This window comes from Colossoma macropomum, unplaced genomic scaffold (genome assembly GCF_904425465.1).
Source record: "Colossoma macropomum unplaced genomic scaffold, Colossoma_macropomum, whole genome shotgun sequence".
Taxonomy (NCBI): domain Eukaryota; kingdom Metazoa; phylum Chordata; class Actinopteri; order Characiformes; family Serrasalmidae; genus Colossoma; species Colossoma macropomum.
The window spans coordinates 1,123,458-1,147,274 of NW_023494797.1; the positions used below are offsets into that span (position 1 = coordinate 1,123,458).

Sequence of the window (23,817 nt, forward strand, 5' to 3'; positions counted from 1 at the left end):
TACAGTCACTGCAGCTAATGTTATTGACTTATTGAAAATAATGATTACCTTTTAATGAAGCTTATTTTGTTCATTCATATAGCTATAATGAAACAGAATGATCTGTAAACTGAAAAAGTCTTTCCTTAAGGTCAATTTCTGAGCACATGTAATTAATGGAGACTACATACAGAAAATAATATGATTAATAGTGATCAAGTATTTTAATTGTTTGACAGTCCTATTAAAAAGCTAGCCTTTTTTGGGGGGAATATGGTTTCTGTCTAGTTAACAATTACTATTTCTGTTTTTTGCTTTCCTTTAGTGTAAGCTAAGAAGAAAAAAAGCTACAGAATGTCAGGTTTGGAGTACTAGACCTTCAGAAGCATGGGTTATATACCTTTATTAATGCAGACTTAAATATTCCATGTTATATTTTGTGATATTGAAGTTTTTCAGTTCGGTCTAGGAATACCTCAGATAAACGTCACTGTATTATCAAACTGCTCAGGGTTGTGATCACATCCTTATCCTTCTCTCTGCTCTACAAAAGAAAACACATCAGCCATTTTGTCTCCAGAAGTGGAGCCGGGATCTACCCTAAGCCAAAATGAAGATCAGAGCGCTGGAGAAGAAGAGAAAAGGAGGGATGAAAATGAATGTTCCAGTTTCTCCTAGACCTTCCTCCAAACATCACTCCCCTCAACAGTGAAAAATATATGGTCTTGCATTTCTCCCCCCGCTCTCTCTGTGCTCTATGAGACAGGGAAGTCATCCAGCTCTCCACCAAACGGCTGCCAAGAGTGTAAGGCAGCTCTGACAGACAGCTGTGCCCTGATTGAGTTCCACACCAAAACAATGAATGCACAACAAATGACTTCAACTAAACCTATAACCAGGATCTCTCTGGGTGGACCATTTAAAAGTTAGATTACTGATCGTACTAAAGCATGATTGTCTGAGCATACTTTTATAAAGCTCCTCATGAAAATGTAAATAATATGCTGAGACCGAACACTTTTTGCTGCATCTGTCTTTATTTTCAATGATATACTTCCAGTACTTGGTTGGAAGCACTATGCATAAATATATTGCTTTGCATTGTTTCGTAAGATGCATCCTCACCGGCAACAATAATGGAATTTTACCTCAAATAAAAGAAATAAAAAGTGCAGATCCTCTAACAAAGGATCAAAGAGGTAATTAAAGAATTAATGCCACCTTGCTTCCTCCCATCTAATTGCTATACTCCCTTAGGCAGGGAGTGAAGGGACTAACGCTATTCCCATGCCCATTCATTAAATAACGCTGTGACCAGAGGGTAAAATTAAGCCACACTTTCATTTCTGTTGATTCCGGTCTACATTACTTCAGTTTAACTCTTGACGGGTTCAGAGGGCTTTGTAGTCCTCGGAGAACTCAAACACACAGAAATACTTTCTTTTATAATGACATTACAATTGCTCATATGTGACTTTCTTTTTTATGCCATGACCTCACATTTCAAGGGTATTATGGTATATATTACCACAAGGTCTATGGCAGATTATGAGATTTGCATTAGTGATTCTGCAGAGCAGAATGATGTTTGATATAATGGTTCTGGACAGCAGAATGAGGATGCTGGAGATCAGAAAGGTGTTGGTATAATGGTTCTGAAGAGCAACAACAAGGATAGGCGTAATGATTTTTCACAGCAGACCAGCAGGGGTAGCAATGGCTCTGAAGAGCAGAATAAGAATGGGTGTAATGGTTCTAGATACCAGTATGGTGCTAGTTATTACAGTCTGAAGAGCAGTACAATGTTGGCAGCAACTTTTGTGGGGAGTAACATGGTGTTGACATTAATGTTTCTGGAGAGCAGAATGGTGTTGATATAAAGGTTCTGGACAGCAAAATGAGGATGAGTATTATGGTTCTGGGGAGCAAAATGGTGTTGAAATAACAGTTCTAAAGAGCAAAACAAAGAAGGTTGTTCAGAGCACAGCAGTGCTGGCAGCAATGGCTCTGGAGAGCAGACTGGTGATAGATATAATGGCTCTGCAGAGTAGAATGGTGTTTGATATAATGGTTCTGGAGAGCAGAATGAGAATGGGTGTAACGGTTCTAGATACCAGTATGGTGTTAGGTATTAGAGTCTGAAAAGCAGTACAGTGTTGCCAGTAACCTTTGTGGGGAGTAAAATGGTGGCATTAATGTTCTAACATATCTAACACAGCTAATGGTTCTCATGCTGATGAGCAAAGTGATATTGGGTAGAAGGCTCTTGAGAATTAGGGGAAGTGATGCAAGGTATTTTCTAAGTTGTTTGCAATGTTTCCATAAAGCTTGTGTTGTGTTCTGGTCACAGAGCACCACTGGATATAAAGGTTTTGGAGAACAATGCGATGTATTTTGTAAAGGTTCCAGACAGAGAGGCGATGTTGGCCTTGAGAAATGGTGCTTGCTCTAACAGTTCAGGAAAGGATGGTGGTGGCTTTAATGGTTCTGAACAGAGAGGTGGTTTTGGCTCTAATGGTTCAGGAGGACAGGGTGATATAGATCCTAATGGTTCAGGAGTGCAAGGTGGTGTTGGCCTTAATGGTTCATATTGGTGTACACTTTCCGAAGTTCAACTGAGGTCAGTTTCAATGGCATTAGCAAATCCTGTTTCATGCTGTAAGCTCAGTAGCTAATACTGTGTCAGTGTGGATGTGTTTTCATGGCTTTTGCTCCATGAGAAATGAGCAGAATCAGAGTTGGTCTGGAGGTGAGAGTTGGCAGGAGGAGAACACCCCACTGAGTCCATCATGTCAGACATCCAATTAATCTACACAAACAGCATCTCTCTCTCTCTCTCCCCCTCCCTATCTCTTCATCTATCATCCCCCCTCCCTTCTCTGACAGTAATGCTGGCATGGTAATGGCCTGTTCATTAGAGCTGAAATGTCAGCGTGGATACTCTCTCCTCAGTCAGAACCTTTCTTAACCTTTATTTAATCACGGTTGGGGCATTGAGCAGCCTTGCTCTTTTTCAAGGCAGGGGTAAGAGGGCAGGAGAGACAGGGGTGCCATGTTGTAGAACCCCTGGAGAAGCTGTGGGTTGTAACATTTACATAACACTTTCTCTCTCTCATTATACTCATGCTGTAGTATTGATCTCAGAGCTAACTCCATTTACCTCTAACCTTTCAGAATGGACCACTTTTCAGATTCACATCAGTTCTTGGGCAAAACCTACAACATTATGAAGGAATTAAATGAAAATCAAGGTTGGATTCTAGCCGGGCACCAAAGCGTCATCCAAACAGTCGTCACATAAAGGCACACAAAAGTGTGACAGACGAAAAATAAAAACTTTGTCTGAACAGTAACACTACAACACGCAAGAGAAGGATTACTTACAGTCCAAGAAGCACCACTTTGGTGACAATCTCTGAGACGACAGCATTTTTGACTTGGTCTCGTCACCTGCCTGCAGGAGAGGACAGCGAGGAAGGAGGTTACACAAAAGAAGAGAGGAAGGAAAGGAAAAAAACAAGTGAGAGATTGCTTGTAAGTTAACACAAGAAGGACCCTTCCTTACAAATCACCCAACTAAACTTTTACCTATCAGAGTATCAGTTAAATAGCAAATGGACACTGAGCTCTGATTATGTTTTGCTCAAGGACCAGAACAGTAGAAGCATAACATGCGCATGCAGCTGTGGAACCACAACAATGAACCAACACTTCACCAATACTTGCTTGATAGTACTAGTACTCATTACACATATGCATGCAAAAGCCTTGTACCACAAAACACAACAATCCACACAAGAAAATGTCTGGCTCCACAAGTAACACCAAACACATTTGAGAAGCCCTTAGGAACAAGGAGGAATGGGGTGTGGTATTAAATGAGACTAGTTAAAGCCCTTGCCCATTCAAAATATTGGCTAGTTTTAAGGATGCAGGAAGTTTCAACCAGCATAGTTTGAGTGTGAGTCAGACCTGCCCAATAATTTATATTTTTAGATATACAGTATGTTTGAGAATATTTAAAGTTTAAATTTAGCGTTTAAATAAATGCTTAAAACATTATTAAAATATAGAGAGTAAATGGGACTCCTAACAATTGTGCAAGTCCTGGTAGACCACCAAAGCTGTCACCAGCAGATAAACAGCATTTAAAGCTTTCACTTTTGAGAAACAGGAGAAAATCAAGCTCCAATCTTTTTCAAATCTGAAAAAACCCACTGGTGTTTCACAGGTGTTTCTGACTGAAGTGGTGTGTAGCTGTCAAAGCTGTTACTGACAAAAGGAAACAGACAAAAAAAATTGCAAATACAAAAGAAGTTGCTGCAGTTCTCAGAACAATGGACTGACCACCCCAGAGTCTAGACCTCAATATCACTGAATGTGTTTAGGACTTATTTGGTCAAAAAAAAGCAGAAAATCCAGCCAACTCTTAAGACTAAATGTGAGCGAAGCAGGAAAAAATACTGACAATTTTGATATTATATTTAATTGTTGAGGCTTCTATGTAATTTTCTGTTAAATATATGTTTTCTGCTTTTTCCTGACGTTGAAAAAATGTCTACTTAATGTCTGTTTTGACTGGACATTTAATAATTGAACGATAGTCTCTGCCTTTTGCTCAATACTACAGGCAACTTCATTTTTTGTATTTGTTGCAGAAACTACTTTCAAATGTAAGTTTATGAAAAATGTATATTCAGTTTTGACTGGTTGTGATGGCTGGGCTTCAGGTTCAAATCTCACATTCAGTTTTTGGTTTGCCACTGTCCCTGTTTTCGCTTTTTTCTTCTTTGCTGCATTACTCTTCTTATTGCTATTACCTCAAAAATCTGGCAATCTTATGTAATTACTGTTAATTTGGCAAGCAAGAGTCACTCATGTTGTCTGCAGCATTCATTAAAGTAGAATTTAAACTTAATTTTGGGTAGCTGAAACTAGGCTATTCATTTAAACAAAAAAAATTATTTTGTTTATCAACGATCTAATGACCCAGTTATCACTGGATAACGTAATATTGTTACTAAGGCAACAGACACTGTTATTAAGAAATGTGGGCTTTTACTGAGCCTCTGGTTGATGGTGGTTGTGTCTGGATCCACAACTAGGTCCTCTGGGTGGGGTCGGGTCAGACTCAGACTGAATATTCTCGGGCTACGTTTGGATTTGGATCTAAATTTTAGTCCTGTTTAAAGCTTGAGTGTGTGTGTAGCACTAGAACAGGATTCCGAGCAGACACAGAAGTGGTTAGGGGAGGCAGAGAGGGGGATAAACATGAGGGCAGAGAGGACGCTCCGCTTCAGTCCAAAAAGAAGCCCTTTTTTTTCTGGGAGACAAACATCTGTTTTCCACTTCAGTCTCTTACTCAGGGGAACCAAAAACATCCTCTAAAAATCCAAGAGAGTCCTGGTCAGGAGCAGAGGTCTGCTTCAACAAGCTCCTTTTTGTTCAATAAAACTGCCCAGACGCACGAGTGTGCTCGCTTTAAAAACAATAGTGTGCATTGTATTTTCCAAGCTTGTTCCTGATTGCTCCGTGCCTGTCTCACCTCCCAGCTGTCTCACCCACCTGAAGCATCAGCCGCTGCAGTGACGGGTGACACGACACAAAGTCCTGCAGGAAACCCCAGCATATTTAAAAACCCAGAAACACATACGCACCCTGACTGTACATTAAGGCTCAAAAGTTTGGAACCAATGTTTTCAAAAAGATAGGAATCTTATTTATTTTATTAAAACAAAGAAAACAAATGAACATTTCATTTTGTCACTAACCAAACCATCATAACACTTCCGAAACTTTACTAAATGTTTCAGCAGTGACTGTTTTGGTAGTGAAAATTTTTGTTCATTTTAACTAGGAAACATGGCTTCAAACAGTTTTACACACATAAAGTCATAATATTTTCAAAAGTTCAGCGGAAAATATGTGTTTCAATTGTGACAGTTCTCAGTGTACTAAAACTCTTTGTGCTTCAGTAGTGACATTTTTATTTAAAAATTAAACTTATGATAAATCGAAATCTTTTAATTTCATTTGCATAGAAATCAAAAAGCTCGTCATAAACATTTTAAAAAGTACAAATTGAACTTTTAGAAGGAGCTCTATAAACTATGATTTTGTATGGGACTGCAGTTTGAACTACTTTGGTAGAATGATCCATATGCATGTTTATATTTTATTTTGACTACTAAAAAAATTCTACATATAATTTCTTGGTTACAACTGAAAGAAGTAGCATTACTGAGGTCAGAAATAAAAAGAACACACTAAAATATGGTGTGCTTGCGCAGCTGCAAGTCACTCTCTAAAGCCTGAAATAGTAATTTAAAAGTTAGAGGAGTTGGGTTGGATATTGCACCATGTCAAATAAGTCTTTATGTATTAACATCACACACACAGGCTCAAAAAGAAGGTTTGGCTTGATGTTTAGGTCTCTAATGCAAACTCAACATCATGACGAAGATATGATGACAACAGCAGATAATTCACTCACGTCCACAGAATACATCCTTCACCAATTTTCTCATTAAATACTCTTTCAACACACTCGCAGTTACCAGATTCATCTGTTTTTGGGGAGGGTTCAAAGCTACAAAATGCTACAAAAGCTACAAAACCAATTATACAAAGAGTTCTTTTGTACATTGCCTGTGATTACACATTTCCACTACAGAGGTCGCCAAAGAGCCAAAACTTACAAAGCGTAGCTTCAGGTAGTTGAGTAGTCACTCAAAAAAGTAGTCAACTAGTTATTGATTTGAAATGGACATTCACATAAGAAAGGTTTTTTGTTGTAGTTCAACTAGCCTAGACCTAGGACCATCTGATGCCTTTCAACAAGATAAAGTGAAAAAACAAACAAACAAAAAAAATGGCCATGTTCACAGCTTTCTTGCCTTTACATGTTACTCAAGAATTGCATGACAGTCAAATGGCCCTTTCCTGTTAAAGAACTGCCTTGTGGGTCTATATTTAAATCTAGACTTACACAACTTCACACCTTACAGTGGAATTGGTTTATTTGATGAAGAATGTCCTTAATAAGAATAGAGTTTATCATAAAAAAAAGTTTTCTGGACTCTCCTCCTGCATGCTTACTACAGAATTTTTCTCCTTGTTTTTTATTACTAAAATCAAGGAATATCACTGAGTAGTTGACTGAATAGTTGAGGACATATTAGTACATATTAGGACAACTGTACATACTGTATTATATTATTAATTACATAAAACAAAAACACTAATTGACCAACACTACATTAACACTTGACATTACTTACATGTATGCAAAAACAAAAACAACAATCCACATAAGTAAACATCTGCTTCCACAAACAATGCCAAACACATTGAGAAGCCCTTAGGAACAAAAAGGAACAACTGAAGGGTAGGTTGTGGCATTCAAAGGGCCCAGTTGAAGCACCGCAGCATGCAAAATACTGGCTAGTTTTAAGAACACAGGAAGTTTCACTGTGAGGCTTGGATTGGGGCCAAATTTCACATTCAGGTTTCTCATGGCCTGTGTCATATCTTTATCTGCTTTGCAGTTAGCACGCTCTATTACCACTACATTATTCTTGCTCCTTACTGTCAAATTAAATTAAAACAATTTAATCTGGCATGCAAGAATCACTCATGTCATTGGCAGTGTTCAATAAAGAGGAACAAAGCTTAATTTTAGAAATTAGGCCTTTTTAAATTTGGTTTATCAATAATCTGATGATGGTTGTGACTATCACTACTTAATTTAGATGCTAAGATAACAGGTACTGTCATCAGGAATGTGGAGTTTTATTCAGCCTCTGTTTTTTGTTGGTCGGTTTTAGAGAGATTTTTGAGTTTGGTTTTAAAACTTGGTGTGCTGGGTCAGGTTGGGTCCGGACAAAAATGTTCTCTGTAGATTTGGATCACAATATGGCAAGCAACCAAAATATTAATACAAGTGATTCCAAACTTTTGAACAGAATGAATGTTTATCATCAGAAACCCTCCCAAAGGATGACTGGATTGTCTGTTTTAGGCCGTCCATACTATACTGGACACAAAGTACACAGTGTGCGCGCCCACACACACACACACAAACACACACACACACACACACACACACACACACACACACAAACACACACACACACACACACACACACACGCACACACGCACACACACGCACACACACGCACACCCTGAAGCACCTATGCACATACCTACACTGAGCACAACTGAGCTCAGAACAGTTTTGAAGAAAAGACTTTTTTTGTGTTTTAGTGATCATAGTGTTCGAGTGTGTGTGTGTGTGTGTGTGTGTGTGTGTATGTGTGTCAGTGAGTATGCAAAATGAATTATCAGATAAATACCCAGCTGCACTGCAGAGATCTCTAATCGCAACACATTTCACGCCCTATTTACCGCCTGGGGTCCTTCATTAACAACTGCAGGGAGAAGTGTGTGTATGTGTGTGTGTGTGTGTGTGTGTGTGTGTGTGGGTGTGGGTGTGGGTGTGTGTTTGTGTGTGTGTAAGACCTCTCTCCACCCCCTTTGTTCAAAACCAAAAACAATCTAGGCAAAACAAAACACAAGCACTCATTAGCATATTTCTCCAGCTTAAGGCTGTGATTGGCAGGTATGCCTTACTGCCTTAGTCTAAAGTATAATCATCATTAACATCTTCCTGGAGCCTCATCTGTCGTCATCATCATCATCATCATCATCATCATCATCCAGACCTTTTAACATTCCTCTTACATTCTTCATGTTTTTCCCAAATTTATTTGTGTATCTGTTACCTCCTTCTATAGTCAACCTCACACCACCATTCTCTCTCTCTCTCTTTTCTTTCTTTTTCCTTCTCTATCCCTTTTCTTTTTCCACTCTCTTACTCCATCTCTCCCTCTTTCCGCTTTTTTTCCCCTCCTTTACAACTTCCCTCAAGTTCTTTCAACGCCTCTCTTTCATTCCATTCACTCGCTCTCATCTCTCTATCCTTTGCTTCTGTTACCCTTTCGTTACATCTTCCCTCTCCTTTTCATTAATACTCTTCTCCCTTTAACTGCCTCGATTTTGCCCCTTCCTCTCTCTTTTACCTCCTCATTTTTCTTCCTATTCTCTTTCTTCTTCTCCCTTTAACTCCCTATCTCCCTCTTCACCCTTCCCCTTCCACCCTTCTCTCCTCTTTCTCTTTTTCCTAACGTTTCCCTACCCTGTGCTCTCTTTCCTCTCCTTTTCTAATTTCCTTCTCTCATTTACTGTCTCTCTTTCCTTCTATTTATGCTTTTCTTCTTCTAACTCCCCTCAACTCTTCTCTCTCCTCCTTCCCTCCCTTTTTTCCCCTCACATTTTTTCCTATCGTTCCCTTTCTCTCCTGAACTGCTTCTTCAACTCTGGCTCTCCTTCTCTTCTTTTTCATTCACTTTTTCATTTCTTCTCCTCCCTCTAATTCCCACCCCCCCCCCTCACCTTCCCTCCTATTCATGCTCTTCTCCCTCTAACCCCCTTTTTCTTCTGAATTCCTTCTTACCCACTTTGTTTTTCCCATCTTTCTTCTTCTACAATGCTTTGCTCTTTTCACTCACCTTTCAACTTCTTTCTAACTATCTCTCTTTCACTGCCTCTTTCTCCCTATTCATTTCTTCTCCTCCTGCTAGCTCCCCTCAAATCCTATTCCTATCTTCCTCCCTTTTCTCCCTCTGCTTTCCTTGTCTTTCTTTTTTTGTTCATCTCCCTCTCTCCTTCTCTACCTTCATTCACTCTCTTTTCCTCCCTCTAACATCTTACCCCTTTCCCCTTTCTCTGTCCTCATTTTGCTTCATATTCACTTTCCACTAACTCCCTTTCTCGTTCCTTCTCCCCCTTCCTCCCTCAATTCACTCTTCTTTTCTAACTCCCTCTTCCACTTCCTCCTTACCCTCTCTCTCTTTCTTTATCTGTCTTTCTCCTTCTCTACCCCTCTGCTGTTTTTCAACTTCCTTCTAATGCCCTCTTTCCTTCACTGCCTCTTTTCTTCCCATTCACTCTCTTCTCCTCCCTCCAACTCCCTTCAACTCCTCTCTCTTTCCTCTCCCCCTCCCTTTACCCCTCCCTCCCCCACTCTCTCTCTCTCGGTCAGTCGCTCACTCTCTCATTCTACCTCTTGCAGTCTCTCGATGTGTACTCGGCAGGTTTCCAGGTCACTGTCTCCGGGGACGACGATAAGCCCCAATGGGATTGCTGAGAGATAGATATAGAGGGAGAGAGAGAGAGAGAGAGAGAGAGAGAGAGAGAGAGAGAGAGAGAGAGAGAGGGAAAAAGAAAAAGAGGGAAGAAAAAACAAAAAAGAATCATTCCATCATTCGCTTGATAAAGCGAGGCTGTGCTGTTTTGCAACACCTGACCCACATTTCTGCTAACAGCCTTTAGAGAAGAGTGCAGGGAAAACCCAGCACATTAAAAAGGCAGAGACGCAAAGCAAGCAGAGCATAACATACCTGATTTAGAGGCGCAGCGTTCAGCAGGTTTAAATTCCATTAAAAGTTCATCATAAACCTGCCAAGAACATTAAAGGGCCTATGTGTAGGATTAAAGAAATAATGAGGCTTTCTCTTCCACAGCCTGCCATTGCTGTTGATAATACGAAGCTCCACATCCTTTGAGCTAAAGGTTTGGGCTTGTACGATTACACTTCTCCGTTTGCTCTGCGGGGTCATGCCATTTGATATAAAAACAGTGCCAAATATGGTGCTTTTTTGTGAGTTTTGGATCAAGGTAGGGATTTCTGAAGATACTGGTACAGAAAAGAAAGCAAGATGAGCTAGGAAAACCCGTTAATTAAGAACTGTCAATTGAAAGGAAGATAATGAGATTCCTTGAATAGCCTTAGATCTGTCTGCTTCTAAAGTCCATATTCTCATCACAGCCAGGAAACAGCATTCTAATCAACAGATATTGTGTATGTAATGAGGGAACAGAATTCTTCACTTCACTGAGGCCATTATTCTGCTCATGGTTTGGAACTCAGGCATTGGCCCATTTGGACCTTAATCAGCTAGCACTGTTTTGAAGGGAGATTTCTAATTGGAGATTTTAAACAACATCAAAACTGGTTTTAACAGAAGATATACAAAAGCAGACAGTCATGAGAATTTTTGTTGGTCTGACCTCACACAAACAGACAGTTTCTTGGGGGCAGTTGGCCCAACAGTCCAGAGGTCACATCATCTTTAAGGAGACAGAAAAAAGCTTAAAAAATTTGAAGCAGAGAATGCTAATGCTAAATGGCTCAACCAACACTGACTTTCTGCTACAGGCACAGTACTGTTACAGTACAGTAAGTACCATAGAATTCTGGAGAGTAAGTTTAGCTGGGTTTAGTTTTATGTCTTGGTGCAATGCTCATAAAGCAACGCAACACACCTCTGAGAGTTGCCACAACTGAGCCACGTCTTTAGTGAATGACTCGCGCGCCATCACAGTAATATTTGTGAAGTGAGAAGACTGCCTCTGGAGAAATACAGAGGAAGAAGGAGAGAGTGCGGGGGGGGGGGTCTTTATTGAGGAATGTTCGGTTGCTTAGCAACATCAGAGCCGTCGTTCTCTAATTCAGTTCAGGCTTGTTCTTTTTTTGCACTCGCTCTTGCTCTCTCTGCCTGTTGCCAGTGTTGTCTAAGCCCTTTATAGGTGTGAAGAGTGTGTGACAGCAACAGAGAGGAGAGCCAGAGGTGTGCGTTTTATGTTTATAGCCAAAAGCAGCCTGACCAGCACAAAAAACTGTGGCTGTGACACCTTGACCTACAAGCAGAACACTAAAAGATACAGAGTTGGATGCAGGATGGAGATAACGATCTAGAATTGCCTTTTAAAGATACTGTAACTCTACTGTCCTAAAAAGCTTTTATTATTTGCATAAAGGCTTGCAGAGGCATGAATGACAGTGTTTTCATGTGCTGACATCTAGTGTTGTACAAGGGGACAGCCCATTTTTCATCAAGGAAAATACATGCATGTTTGTGTTTTCTATGCTCTGCTCACGAAAGGCTCAATAATGACCCTATGAATTCAATGAAGTGTACTAAAACAAAGAATGGGGAGGCCTGGGACTGGGAATACTGCTGCAGGGCCTTCACTAAAGTTTGTCTGTGTGTATACACTCACAGGCTTCTTTGAGTTTCTCTTTGTGATAGTGCAAAGCCTCATAGTCGTGCATGCTGATGCGGTTCACTCGAATCCGTAACCTCTCCGGGAAAGGCTGCTGACTGAGAGACAGAGAGAAAGAGAGAGATTGATACACTTGATTTTGTACAACAGGATGTGAGGATTGTAGGGTCACATATATTCTGCATGTATTTCATGTACATATTTCTCTGGGCTTGAGTTAATCTGAAATAGACTGATGCACATGTGCTCGGGTCTGAAACGTCAAACTTTCAGGTTGTTTATGGAAGTAACATTTACATAATTTATACAATTATTAAATCAATAAATGAATGCAGAATAGGACAATTTTCACTAGTAGTCTTTTCTGCAAATATAAATATAAAATGTTTAACTTAATAAATAATAAAATGTAAACACACAAACAAACACGCAAACACAAACGCACACACAAACAGATTCCCCTGTGGGACTGCTGACTAATGCAAACACATAGAACAAGGTGACATAAGCGAAGTGAAACCCAGATACACACAACAACATCTCTCCAGGAACAGTTGCTGACTGAAAAGGAGTCTGAACAAACACACACACACACACACACGCATATCTCTGAGACTGCTGACTGATGTAAACAGAGAGAAGAGAATGAGAGGTGGCACCCAGACACACACACACACACACACACACACACACACATATATATATATATATATATATGTGTGTGTGTGTGTGTGTGTGTGTGTGTGTGTGTCTGGGTGCCACCTCTCATTCTCTTCTCTCTGTTTACATCAGTCAGCAGTCTCAGATACATATATATACACACAAATGTGCTGAAAGTATAATTAAAATGACACTGAGCCTGAGGCAATATTAGTCTTTTTCACCAGATATTCCAGCTTGTTTAAATGCATCTGCTTTGTGATAAGCAGATGGTCAGTATGGCAGTGTGATAGAGCTCGCTACGCCTGCTTGATCTTTACAGACAGTTTATTAGTCTCCATTTCCAATATTTCCTCTCAAATGGGGAAATTTACGAGGGATCTGTGTGTTGATGCTAAACTCATTACAGAGGCAGTCGTGTGTGAAATTAACAAAGCTGCACAGAAAAAGAGACTAATAATAATCTTATTAAGTGAAGCTTGTCAGCGTTTACTGGACTTGTCTACATTTAGCACACATTTGTTATCAGGGCAGAGGGAAGGAAATGGGTCTAAAGGGGTTCACAAACATAAACACAGTTCAGAGATGGACCTGACAGAGTGAGGGCAGAATGAAATTGTGGGGGGGTGACAGAGAAAGGGGGAGAGAGAGAGAGAAGGTAAAAGAGGTTGCTTTGGGTCGGAAATTCTGTCACAGTGTGTGTGTGCGTGATGTTTGGCTCGTGTCAGCTCCAGCTAACAAAATATGCTCCCCCTATGTGTGTGTGTGTCTGTATGTGTTGGCCTTGTCACTCTCCGACATCTCCAGCCCCTTCAATCACACGATACACAGAAATAAGCATGACCTTCCGTCCAGCCATACAAAACCGAACACACAAAAAGGGTTTGCGTGTGTGTGTGTATGTGTGTGAACCTAGATGGCAGTTAGTCCAGCTAACTAACTATCAAAATAGTGGTTTGTGTGTGCCTATGTGTCTTTGTATGTTTTTCAGGACCAAAAAGCCTGGAGAAAAAGTCTTGGAAACAAAAAGATCCTGGCTTTGTAAACTGCTTTCGTTAACTAACTACCTTACTGAGGTTAGGTTTAGGGTTAGGCTTTCAAAATTCTTACTATATATTTACATATATGTAAGTAAAAAGTCAAAATCCACATTTCATTTATTTATTTTCCAGTCAAAATGGCAAGTACACATTACTCAGGATATATTTCTGAGGAAAAAAAAAAAAAGATAAAAAAAAAAACGGGACTCCCAACAACCGTGTGAGACCCAGCAGACCACCAAAACTGTCACCAGCAGTAAACAGTACTTAAATCTTTTGCTTTTGAGAAAAAGGAGACAGCCAAGCTCCACTTTTGAGTGGAGATCTAAACAATCCATAGGTGTTTCTGCCCATCCTTCCATTGTGAAATCTCAACACTATAGGTTTGAAGGGATGTGCAGCTCCCAAGAAGCTGTTACTCAGAAAAGCAGAAAATGTGCAAATCAAGCGGAGAAGCTGCCCAGAGCCCAGACCTCAACAGCAATAAATATGTTTGAGATTATTTGTATTATGAAAAGCAAAAATTGTAACTAAGACTGAACTTTGGAGGTGTGGAAAAATATCCCAGCAGATTTCTTTGAAAAACTGAAAGCAAGTCTCCCAGAAAAAGAATGGAAGGCTGTAGATACTAAACACTAAAAATTATATAACAGATCGGCAGACTTTTTTGCAATTTTCTGGTAAATGTATGTTTATTGCTTTTTCCCTATACTGAAAAACGAATAACTTCTACTTACTGGAAGTTTTGACTGGAAATTAAATGAAGGGCGGTCTTTGACTTTTGCACAGTACTGTATTATTACATACAGGCAGTTATGTGGAGCATATGTATGACCCAGCATATATAAATAGACCTATGTGTGTTCATGTGTTACTAACTCATTGAGCAGTGGTATAGAGGTCCGCCTCTTTGTCTTCTGTACCATGTTGGCCTGGTTGCGCAGTGAGATATGAATGGTGGAAGGAGCCAGTTTGCATGGCTCTCCATCCACCTGCATGGGGATTGACTTGTAGGTAGTAAGTGTGACCTCACGACACTGATTCAACCTCTCCCCATGACCTCCAACCTGTAGTGTCGCCTAAAACAATAACAAAAATACGGTGACACCATTCACACTACTAACAAACTGCATTAAACAAATCTGGTTAACCTACTTCAATTCATTATTTCAGTTGAAAGAATTTTCTGAAATTAATTTTTGTTTGGTTCAAAGTGCAACATGAGGTGAATACCAGTGACGTCATGGTAAAGCCGATGACCTCGATACAGCCATCGTCATGGCGCTGAGGCTCGAAGTCGTGATGCTCACTTGGGTTTCCCCATGGCATTGTGCCAGCACAGTACCTACACACACACACACACACACACACACACACACACATTTACATATTCCTGTACATTACAAAGCACACATAAATATCTCAATATACAACTGCACACATACAGAAAAAGAAAGAGTGAGAAAGAAAGAAAGAAAGAAAGAAAGAAAGAAAAAGAAACAGGGACAACAAAGGAACCCACATTACCTGGGAATATTGAGGAAGACCAGACATTGCAGCTTCAGCTCTTGGACCTTAGAAGTCAAATCTGCTCCATCACACTGACATGAAAAATGTAATAGATAAAAAAGAAAATTCATAAGTAACTCTGTAATAATAATTCGATTTGGCCTGTGCATGACAAAACTCATTTAAAAACAGTGAAAAACAAACAAAAAAAACAACAATACAACAATGCTATATAGATATTTATAGATATATAGCAGATATCTATAGATAGATATTTGAAGCTTGTAAAACACTTGTATATTGCATGTTTACAGTGAGCCCTGGCATTGAGCTGATGCAACTGGGTAGAGACCACTTGTATTTGCAGTCAGTGACATATCTGGGACCTTCAGAAAGCCAAGAGTGATCTGTTTTCTTACAAAACTGGTCCCACCCATTGTTATTCAAAACATGATTGATTAATTACATGGTCACTTCCTAATAATACAGCTAGTTAATTTAAAGTGAATGGTCTTCAGTCCAGTTCTATAAACCTAGCTGTACCTCACTGGATACTATTAGGAAAAAAAACTCGACTGGCCAATTTTCCATTGATGTTAACACTTTTGTTTCCAACCAAAACATAAAAAATGAAGTACTACTACAATCCTTGCATGGTTTAAATGCAAATCTGCACATGTTTTTGAGTTCCTAGACACAAATAGGCCCAGAAGGCCCTGAGAATTCCCCCATGTTCTAGTATGCCTAATTTCAGTCACTCACACACCAACACAGTAAGTGCTATTAGATGTGAGAATGATGTAGTTCATTCTACACTCACCACCACTTTGATGTGCTTGGCCAAGTCTTTGGAGCTACCCATTAGGAAATCTGAGAACGCAGTCTGGAAAAAACAACAAAGTGATGTTAAATAAATTAACCACCACCATCATCACTGCAATCATCATATAATGAGTCACACTGTTTGATAATAAAGCTGCTTTTGCTTAACACTTAAGCTTAAGCAAAATTATGCAACGCATGTGTTTACATGACATTTTTTGCCCTAAACAATTTTGATGATGCATTGCTGCTAAGTATTCGCTGACGACAGGCCTCATCAAGAGGCAAAATATAATGGCTTTTATCTATATCACTCTTCACAAATGATTAGAAGTCTCCATTTAGAGCCTATTCTGGTTGTTCACAGGCACATGCACAGAGAGACCATGGGGGGGAGTGGGGGGGCTTGAGCCCCTGTCCTTCTGCTCACTCTTCCTTAGTGGGTAATGTTGCAGCCTTGTACTTTGGAGAGTGGGGTTCAAAACCCAGCTTAAGCAGTAACGCTAGTTTTTTTTTTGTCCGTCTTAGGAAAAACATAACACTAAGTTTGACTGACTCTGAAACATGATTACATTGCCTCTCTTAGCAGCAGAGTCTGCAATATGTTGGATTAATTTAAGTTTAATTCATGTTAATGCTGCCTTTTTCACCCCTAAGCCCCTGGCCCTCAAAATGTCTGTGCATTGCCCTGGTTGTTCATTTCGCTGAACAATGCCTCTGTGTACCTGGTCTTTAATTTTTAATTCAATTTTTCGTTTAGTTCACCTCATGAGGCTTGAACTTCATAACAGTTTTCTGTTTTTCATTTTGCTAACTGTGCACCACTATCTGCTTATTAGTAATGATTATGCTTAATGTAATATAAGATCATTACTATGATCACAGTGAAATATTATACACTGAGGGTTTGAGGACATTCAGAGTTGTGTTTCCTGACAATCACCAGGGCAGTTTTCAATGCCGCAGAAAATAATGATGATTGTTGTGTTGCAAAGACTCAGCCCTCATTTGTTTGTTTGTTTTTTTGTGTGTGTGTGTGTGCACATGTGTTACAAGGGTGTCTCATTCCCTGTCCCACTCACCCCCGCATAGAACATCTTGTTCCTGAAGCGACTGTTGAATTTCTCTGGGTTCGCCTCTGGGGAGAGAGAGAAAGGCTAGTGTTTCAATTAGCACCTGTCAACCTGACCCCCCCGACACACACACACAAAAATGAGGCCTGACACACACACACACACACCCACACACACACACACACACCCACACACACACACACACAAAATATCACAGACAACTATGCACCTACACGTAGTCACACCTGCATATGTTTGTTTAACAACATTAATGTATAACAGACATATAAAGCTGAGTTAAAGTAGCTAACGTTAAAATAAGGTAGAAGGTATCATTACACAAACCTCGAGACTCGTGAAACTCCAGAGTTACGTGAGCGTCAAAGCCCAAGCTAAAGTAGTTGTTAAAAACATCCAGGGGAAGCTGCGGAACAGACAACAAATGACTGTGAAAGCAGCCTAACATGCCAAATAGTTCATAGCCAAAGGTGAGGCATACACTGCTCTACCCAAGTACACATTTTAACACAATCAAACTCAAGTGAAGTGGTTGGGTTTACCTACACACACCAGTTATACCTGTTTAAATCCCTGTATACTAAGCTAAATGAGGTGCACTACTAGTACACAACTGTTTCAAAACTTTGGAATCACCTTTTCAAAAGTTTGGAATCAATGCTTTCAGTAGCATAATTTAGGCTGATGCACAAGTTTTAAAATGAAACTAAACACATTTTGAAGATGTCAAGATATCAAAGGATACATACCATTTTCACTGTGCAATTTGTCTATATTATTAAAACCCACTGGATGAAAATCAAATGTGGTTATGTTTTGTTACTTGTTTCATATTGTGAAATAGCTGCTAATACCCAGCCCCATAATATACTGTTATGGATAAGAGTATAAAGTAACTGTAATATGATGTTGACCTTCACAGGTTTCAAACAGTAGAAAGCTGTGACTGTCAAGATGAATGGAGTTAATATAAGAGAAAATACTTGAAATATTCAATAAAATATTTAAAACTACGTGGTTAGTAATATTTAAATTTACAGAAGGTATTACTGCATATAAAATAACAAAAAAAATCTTAAGTGACTGTAAACTTGAATGGTAGCCAAAGTAAGGAAGAATGGAGTGATTGAAGGTGGGGCAGAGCCAACCTTGTCTGTGACCTGTTCGTCTTTCTCCTCTGGCCCTGCCTCCGGGTTTGGCTCCACGTGCAAGTTCCAACGATCAAGCTGCACAATATTGCCATCCTCCACATGAGACAGAATCTTACACACAGGTTCATCTGTGTACCCCTACACGCAAACACACACACACGACAAATTATAATTTTTTTTTTCTCTTCCAGTATTTAACTGTGCCAGGCTATCAAGTTGGCACAATAACTTAAAGGGACCATATCCTACAGCTTTCTTGTATTTTTTTTCATGGGGCCCACATTTGTGCATCACAATTAGTTTTACAGGACCATTTTCCACTCTCTCTTTATCCCTTATATTTAAAGAGGCTGTTTTTAGCTTTAACATTGATATTATCTCTGTTTTGATTAGCTATGCTGAATTACATCTCATTCAAAAAGCAGTCTGGGCTACAACACTCTGCATAACTTCAGCGTGAATGGGCAGAGTTAAACTGCTGTAGGCTGAATAGGTGGATAAATGGAAATGTGCGTAGCTTAGTCTCCATATATGGACTGTATGGACTAGGGAGTGAACAGTACATTTTGTACCTTTAACAATGTTTCCATACCACATCAAACACTTCTATTTAAAAAAAAAAAAGTGAGGAATTTTTTTTCTATGATACGGACCCTTTAAATTTTTCCCCCAAAGATGAGATAACAATTAGGAGTAAGCTTCTTTTGGAATATATTGTAGAGTTAAGCACAGTACAAAAAGCAAGAAACTCTGGCAGTGTTTCGCATTAATACAGAAACACATTCTGTTATTCTTAGTGCATTTGCACTCACTCACCCCGCCCCAGTTCAAGGTCCTGGCAAGGTCATTTCCTGTCCCCAGAGGAAGTACAGCCACAGCAGGCTGTGGGTTTAGCTGCAGCTGATCCAGAGTGGACAAGATCCAGCCCACCTGGAAAAGTCAGAGAGAACAACCATTCAGAGAGTGTCTGTGGGCCTGTTTATGCCATGCATAATGTTTTCGGTCACTGGATCTTATTGGGATTTCACTTGACTGCATACAAAGCCAGGTATAAACACCCCCAGGACTCAAGTGGGTGCTGACTAGCAAGTGAAAGAAAGAAAAAAACAATAAAATGAAAGATGGAGGATACACTAGACTAAAGTAACCCTAAACCAAGATTCTTCTTGCACTCCAGGATCATTTATCCTCTCCATTCATCCTCTCCACTCCAGAAATCATTTACGCCAAGCTTGTTGAGCCGTATCATAACAGTGAAAAAAATAAACAAAAGTAAAACAGAAGCGTGCATGGGTTGATGTGCTTTTTATGCAGGAAAAGTACAATCATATACAATTTATAAATGGAATCTGGCCAAAATTTATTCAGAAGTACAATCAGATTCCATTTATAAATGGAATCTGGCCAAAATTTATTCAGATATGGTTGTAACATGATACAAGTTAGTTGAAGGTGTAAACAGGCTCTATGTGAGTATGAATTTCTATATTATGTGAGGCCATTATGGGGACGTCAGAACAACATTTTCACAAAATGCAGTAGGTCTGTGTATATATACAGTACTGTGCAAACATACTGTACTAAGCAAATTCTTTAAAAAGACTTAACTGGGCATTATTAATTTTTGTTTTTTTTTTACTTGTAAAATTATCATATTATGTTACATTACAGACAAATATTAATGCAGTAGAAACTAACAAGAACTTCTTTATTTTTTCAAAATAGTAGTTGATGCGGTTGTATGTAAAAGTTTGAACACCCCTGGTCAAATGAATGTGGAATTTCGACATGAGAATAAGTTAACACATTCTCTATACGGAACACACTTAAATATGGAATTTGTCTGCAAACTGTAGTGCACAATTTCTGTTTATTAGATAAGTTAAACATATTAGAAAAATAAAACATAAAATATTTAATGTGCCATAACTTTTGCACAGACCACATTATATTTTTTTTCACCTCAATATATTAAATTTAGCAAATTAACAGTAATTGTGCTTTAAAATGTGCAGAATGCACCTAATGTAGATGTGAAGATATGTACTTAATTTCAGTCAGAAAATCAACAAAATCTGTAAGTTTGGGGTGCCCATACATATATGACTGTATGTTGGTCATGCCCTATTCTGCATATGCAATGTTCCTTTGCAGAACAACTCCATAAAGAAAAAAAAGATTGCACATTTTCCCCAGAAACTCACTTCCCCAGGACACTGTGGAGATTTTTAAATCCCTTATTTTTTCCATATTTCTGTGCAGCTTGAGGCGGTAGTGCTGAAATCCTCCTGGGTGGATAAATGTCAGTGTGTGAAATATAGGGGTATTCCGCAAGCTGTGCGCTCATCCAAACTCTAATGCTCTTAATTACTCAGAGATGACACCACACACAGCCAAACCAGGACACACGCAGACACATACACTCATGCACAAGTGTACATACGCAGCACTCCTTGCATTATATCTGCAGACACTGCTGCACACTTCAGCATAATTCTTCTCAGTTTTGGATCTGGTAAACTTTCTAAGCGTATGACTCAGCATCCTGGTTTTGACATTAAGTATGTATAAGGGGTTGTGTTCGGTGTAAAATAGGGCATGGATGGGCCTTTGAGCCTTGGAAAAATAATTTGGTGAGTCAAAATTTTGCTTCTTTACTTTAGATCTGTAGCTGCGAGGTTAATGTTGATAACAAACCCTACATTTCAGTAGTCACTCAAATAGCCCAAATCGTTTCCATTAAAATACCTCACCAAAACATCTCTCAACCCACTCTAACTGCATCCAGGTCTTAATGTAGACTAGTTGATGTATTTTAGGATCCAGTACAACTGACTGTGAACTGTAAAAATGAACAAAACTTCAGCCATTTCAGACAACACCAGGGCTGCTAATCGCAAAGCAGTCATAAAATAGAGCTTTGATCTTGGATCAGATTCCTCAGTATTTATGATGGTCATTGTCACAATAACTGATTCTAGATCATCACTCCTACTCCTGAAGGGGTTTTTCGAAAACAGAACCCTGTAGTCTCACAGCGAGGTTTTGTTAATATTTACAGTCCACAGTAAGTCAGAAAGTGTCCTAAACCACTTTGACTATTCTGTGTGACCTTAATGAAGATGTGAATGTGGTTTGAGAGAATGTATTTTTACAAAAACAGTTTGGGCTATTCAGGTGACTACTGAGTTCTATAGCGCATTTCAATTCTGGTTTTTACATGCCCTCATTCACTTGGCCTCATTATTTTCACTTTGGGGTAACTCCACTGTCATTTTAAGGGCGGTTCCATTACTTTATCCAGGCGAATGATGTATGTTAGTATGTTATTTTCCTTTTCAAACCTAAAATTGCTATGATAAAGCTAATTGTACGCGATAGCAGTCAACTACATTAAATCTTACTATTTCAAAACCATAACATTCGATTTGCTGGGCTTTAGGTTGCAAATTATTCCATCTGTTAAACATGACTGCTGATACAACTTTACTCTGATATCTTGCTAGTTAGCATGCTAAAGGCAACAATGCTAACAACACCAAAAGGCACTACATCACAGCTCTACTCCAACGTTTATAACCAGGTAAAACGGTTAGCGAATAGAGATCAAATTTTATTTAATGTTATGTTCAAACTTCTCAAAAAAAAAACTTTTTTGAAAGTTTGCATGGCCTGCCAATTAGCCCATGAGGCTAACCTAGCTGAGGGTGAGTGTGTTCCGATTAAATAATCCACTCCTCACTGTCCCCTCCTCCCCTTGTACTGTGAGTGGCCACTTGTGCAATGTAGGCGAAACGCAAATTCAAGTGGTGAGTCAAAGTTGGCGAGGGCATGTAAAAACGTATTGAAACAGGACCCTAGAGTTAGCAATGTTATCTTTGCAGCTCAAGTTCTAAACTAAAGTAGTAGAATCCAAACATGTTTTGGCTGATCCTACATCCAGGGTTAGTGGAAAATTGTGTAAATTTGACTTTTTATCAAATTATTCCTTTAATAATTTGCTCTCACTTACCGTGCCATCACCACCACAGGCCAGAATCCGCAAGTTGTGAACTTTCCGATACATCTCCAACCTAAAACAGACATAACCCCACACATACACATGCATGCTCAGAGAAAAGTCCTACATTCACATGAATATTCTGTTATTGTAGAGAACAGGCAGACAAGATTAAGTACCCTTCTTTAGGTCCGCCCTGGCTCAGGTCAAAGACTTGCCGAGGATTCAAATACCACATAAAGGACTGGATTATTTTGGCCCCCTGGAAGACAGAGGTCAGGAAGTCCATTACTGCTGTGATTTGAAACAAAATTGCATTTGCATTGTATAGATGCCACTGGACCAACAATAGCTCCTTGGCTGAATGGACTTAAGATGCTTTAACACACAACTTTTTAGTTTTCTTTACTGCTTGGGACCCTAACATGTTTTAAAAATCATGTGTGAAACACAAATAAGACTTGGCCCAAAAGAATTACGGGAATAGATCAATTCAGGTTTTGTGAAAGGAAAATACATTCTGTAGAATATTCACAAACAGCCCAGGGAAACACATCAGAAAACATTTTTTCAATATGTGAAAGCAGCTGCAAATAGGGGTCACTTTTGCACTACTGAAGACCGTATCATATGACCACTTGAAATACTTGTTAAAATTGCTTATTGTCCAATGATGTATGTATAACTGCTGATTCAGTAATCTTTGTGTGCAACATGTTTAATATCCAGTAATTTACTGTGTGATTTTGTGTTGTATGTATGACTCCGATTTGGTGATGCTTATAAATTCCATTTGATTCCGTAATCCGTGCCTATGAATGCCAGTTGATTTAGTGATTCATGCCTGTGAATCGCATTTGATTCAGTGATTCACGCCTTTAGCTGTGATTAAGTGGCTGACCTGGTTTCCTCCGCTCTTTGGATTTACAAACACTAGAAGTGGCTTCATCAGCTGAGACGGAATCGGTCTCACAATGAATGGCTTCCATCGTGCTTCCTATTGGGGCAGTTTGGGAGAAGTGCTTAATGGAGGAAGAGGTAGATTTTGTTGAAAAATTAAAATCAGCTGAAAGAGAAAATCACTCCCACCTCTGCTCCCTTCTTGCTGGATTTGCGTTTGAATGAGGTCCGTTTCTTCTTTTTGCTTGATTTTAGTGAGGACTGCAAGAAGACATACATGTTCGTTAGAAGTACACCGCTGCCCTCTGCTGGGCAAATCTGCCAAATTTCCCATTTGCATTTGTATGTGTGCATTTGGGATGGGGTAGTAATGTATAAGTCACTGAATTATCGCCAATACACTAAATATATACGTTTGTGTTTATTTATCCATGTAAAATGATTTTATTCTAAGTAATTTTTGATGATTTCCATTGATTCATCTTGAGACCTTCCCACAATCTGAAGAACACCTGGCACTTTCAAATGATATAATAGA

At 39.3% G+C, this 23,817-nt stretch overlaps 1 protein-coding gene across 15 annotated transcripts in view; it reads right to left on the reverse strand.

Moving 5' to 3' along the window:
• The window catches only part of dgkza (diacylglycerol kinase, zeta a), a 194,775-nt gene that overhangs the window by 47,781 nt on the left and 123,177 nt on the right, over positions 1-23,817 (reverse strand). For all 15 annotated transcript variants that reach the window (XR_005008007.1, XM_036583985.1, XM_036583983.1 and 12 more), the window contains 15 exons: positions 23,469-23,540; positions 23,281-23,376; positions 22,559-22,641; positions 22,392-22,452; positions 19,196-19,309; positions 18,377-18,517; positions 17,556-17,634; positions 17,220-17,275; positions 16,136-16,198; positions 15,334-15,407; positions 15,040-15,151; positions 14,686-14,885; positions 12,104-12,204; positions 10,104-10,183; positions 3,364-3,433 (listed from right to left, as the gene is read on the reverse strand). Coding sequence is in view for 14 of the 15 variants with exons in the window: in XM_036583985.1 (XP_036439878.1) it covers positions 3,364-3,433; positions 10,104-10,183; positions 12,104-12,204; positions 14,686-14,885; positions 15,040-15,151; positions 15,334-15,407; positions 16,136-16,198; positions 17,220-17,275; positions 17,556-17,634; positions 18,377-18,517; positions 19,196-19,309; positions 22,392-22,452; positions 22,559-22,641; positions 23,281-23,376; positions 23,469-23,540 (1,402 nt within the window). In the remaining variant the exon portion in view is untranslated. The remainder of the gene's footprint in view (positions 1-3,363; positions 3,434-10,103; positions 10,184-12,103; positions 12,205-14,685; positions 14,886-15,039; positions 15,152-15,333; positions 15,408-16,135; positions 16,199-17,219; positions 17,276-17,555; positions 17,635-18,376; positions 18,518-19,195; positions 19,310-22,391; positions 22,453-22,558; positions 22,642-23,280; positions 23,377-23,468; positions 23,541-23,817) is intronic.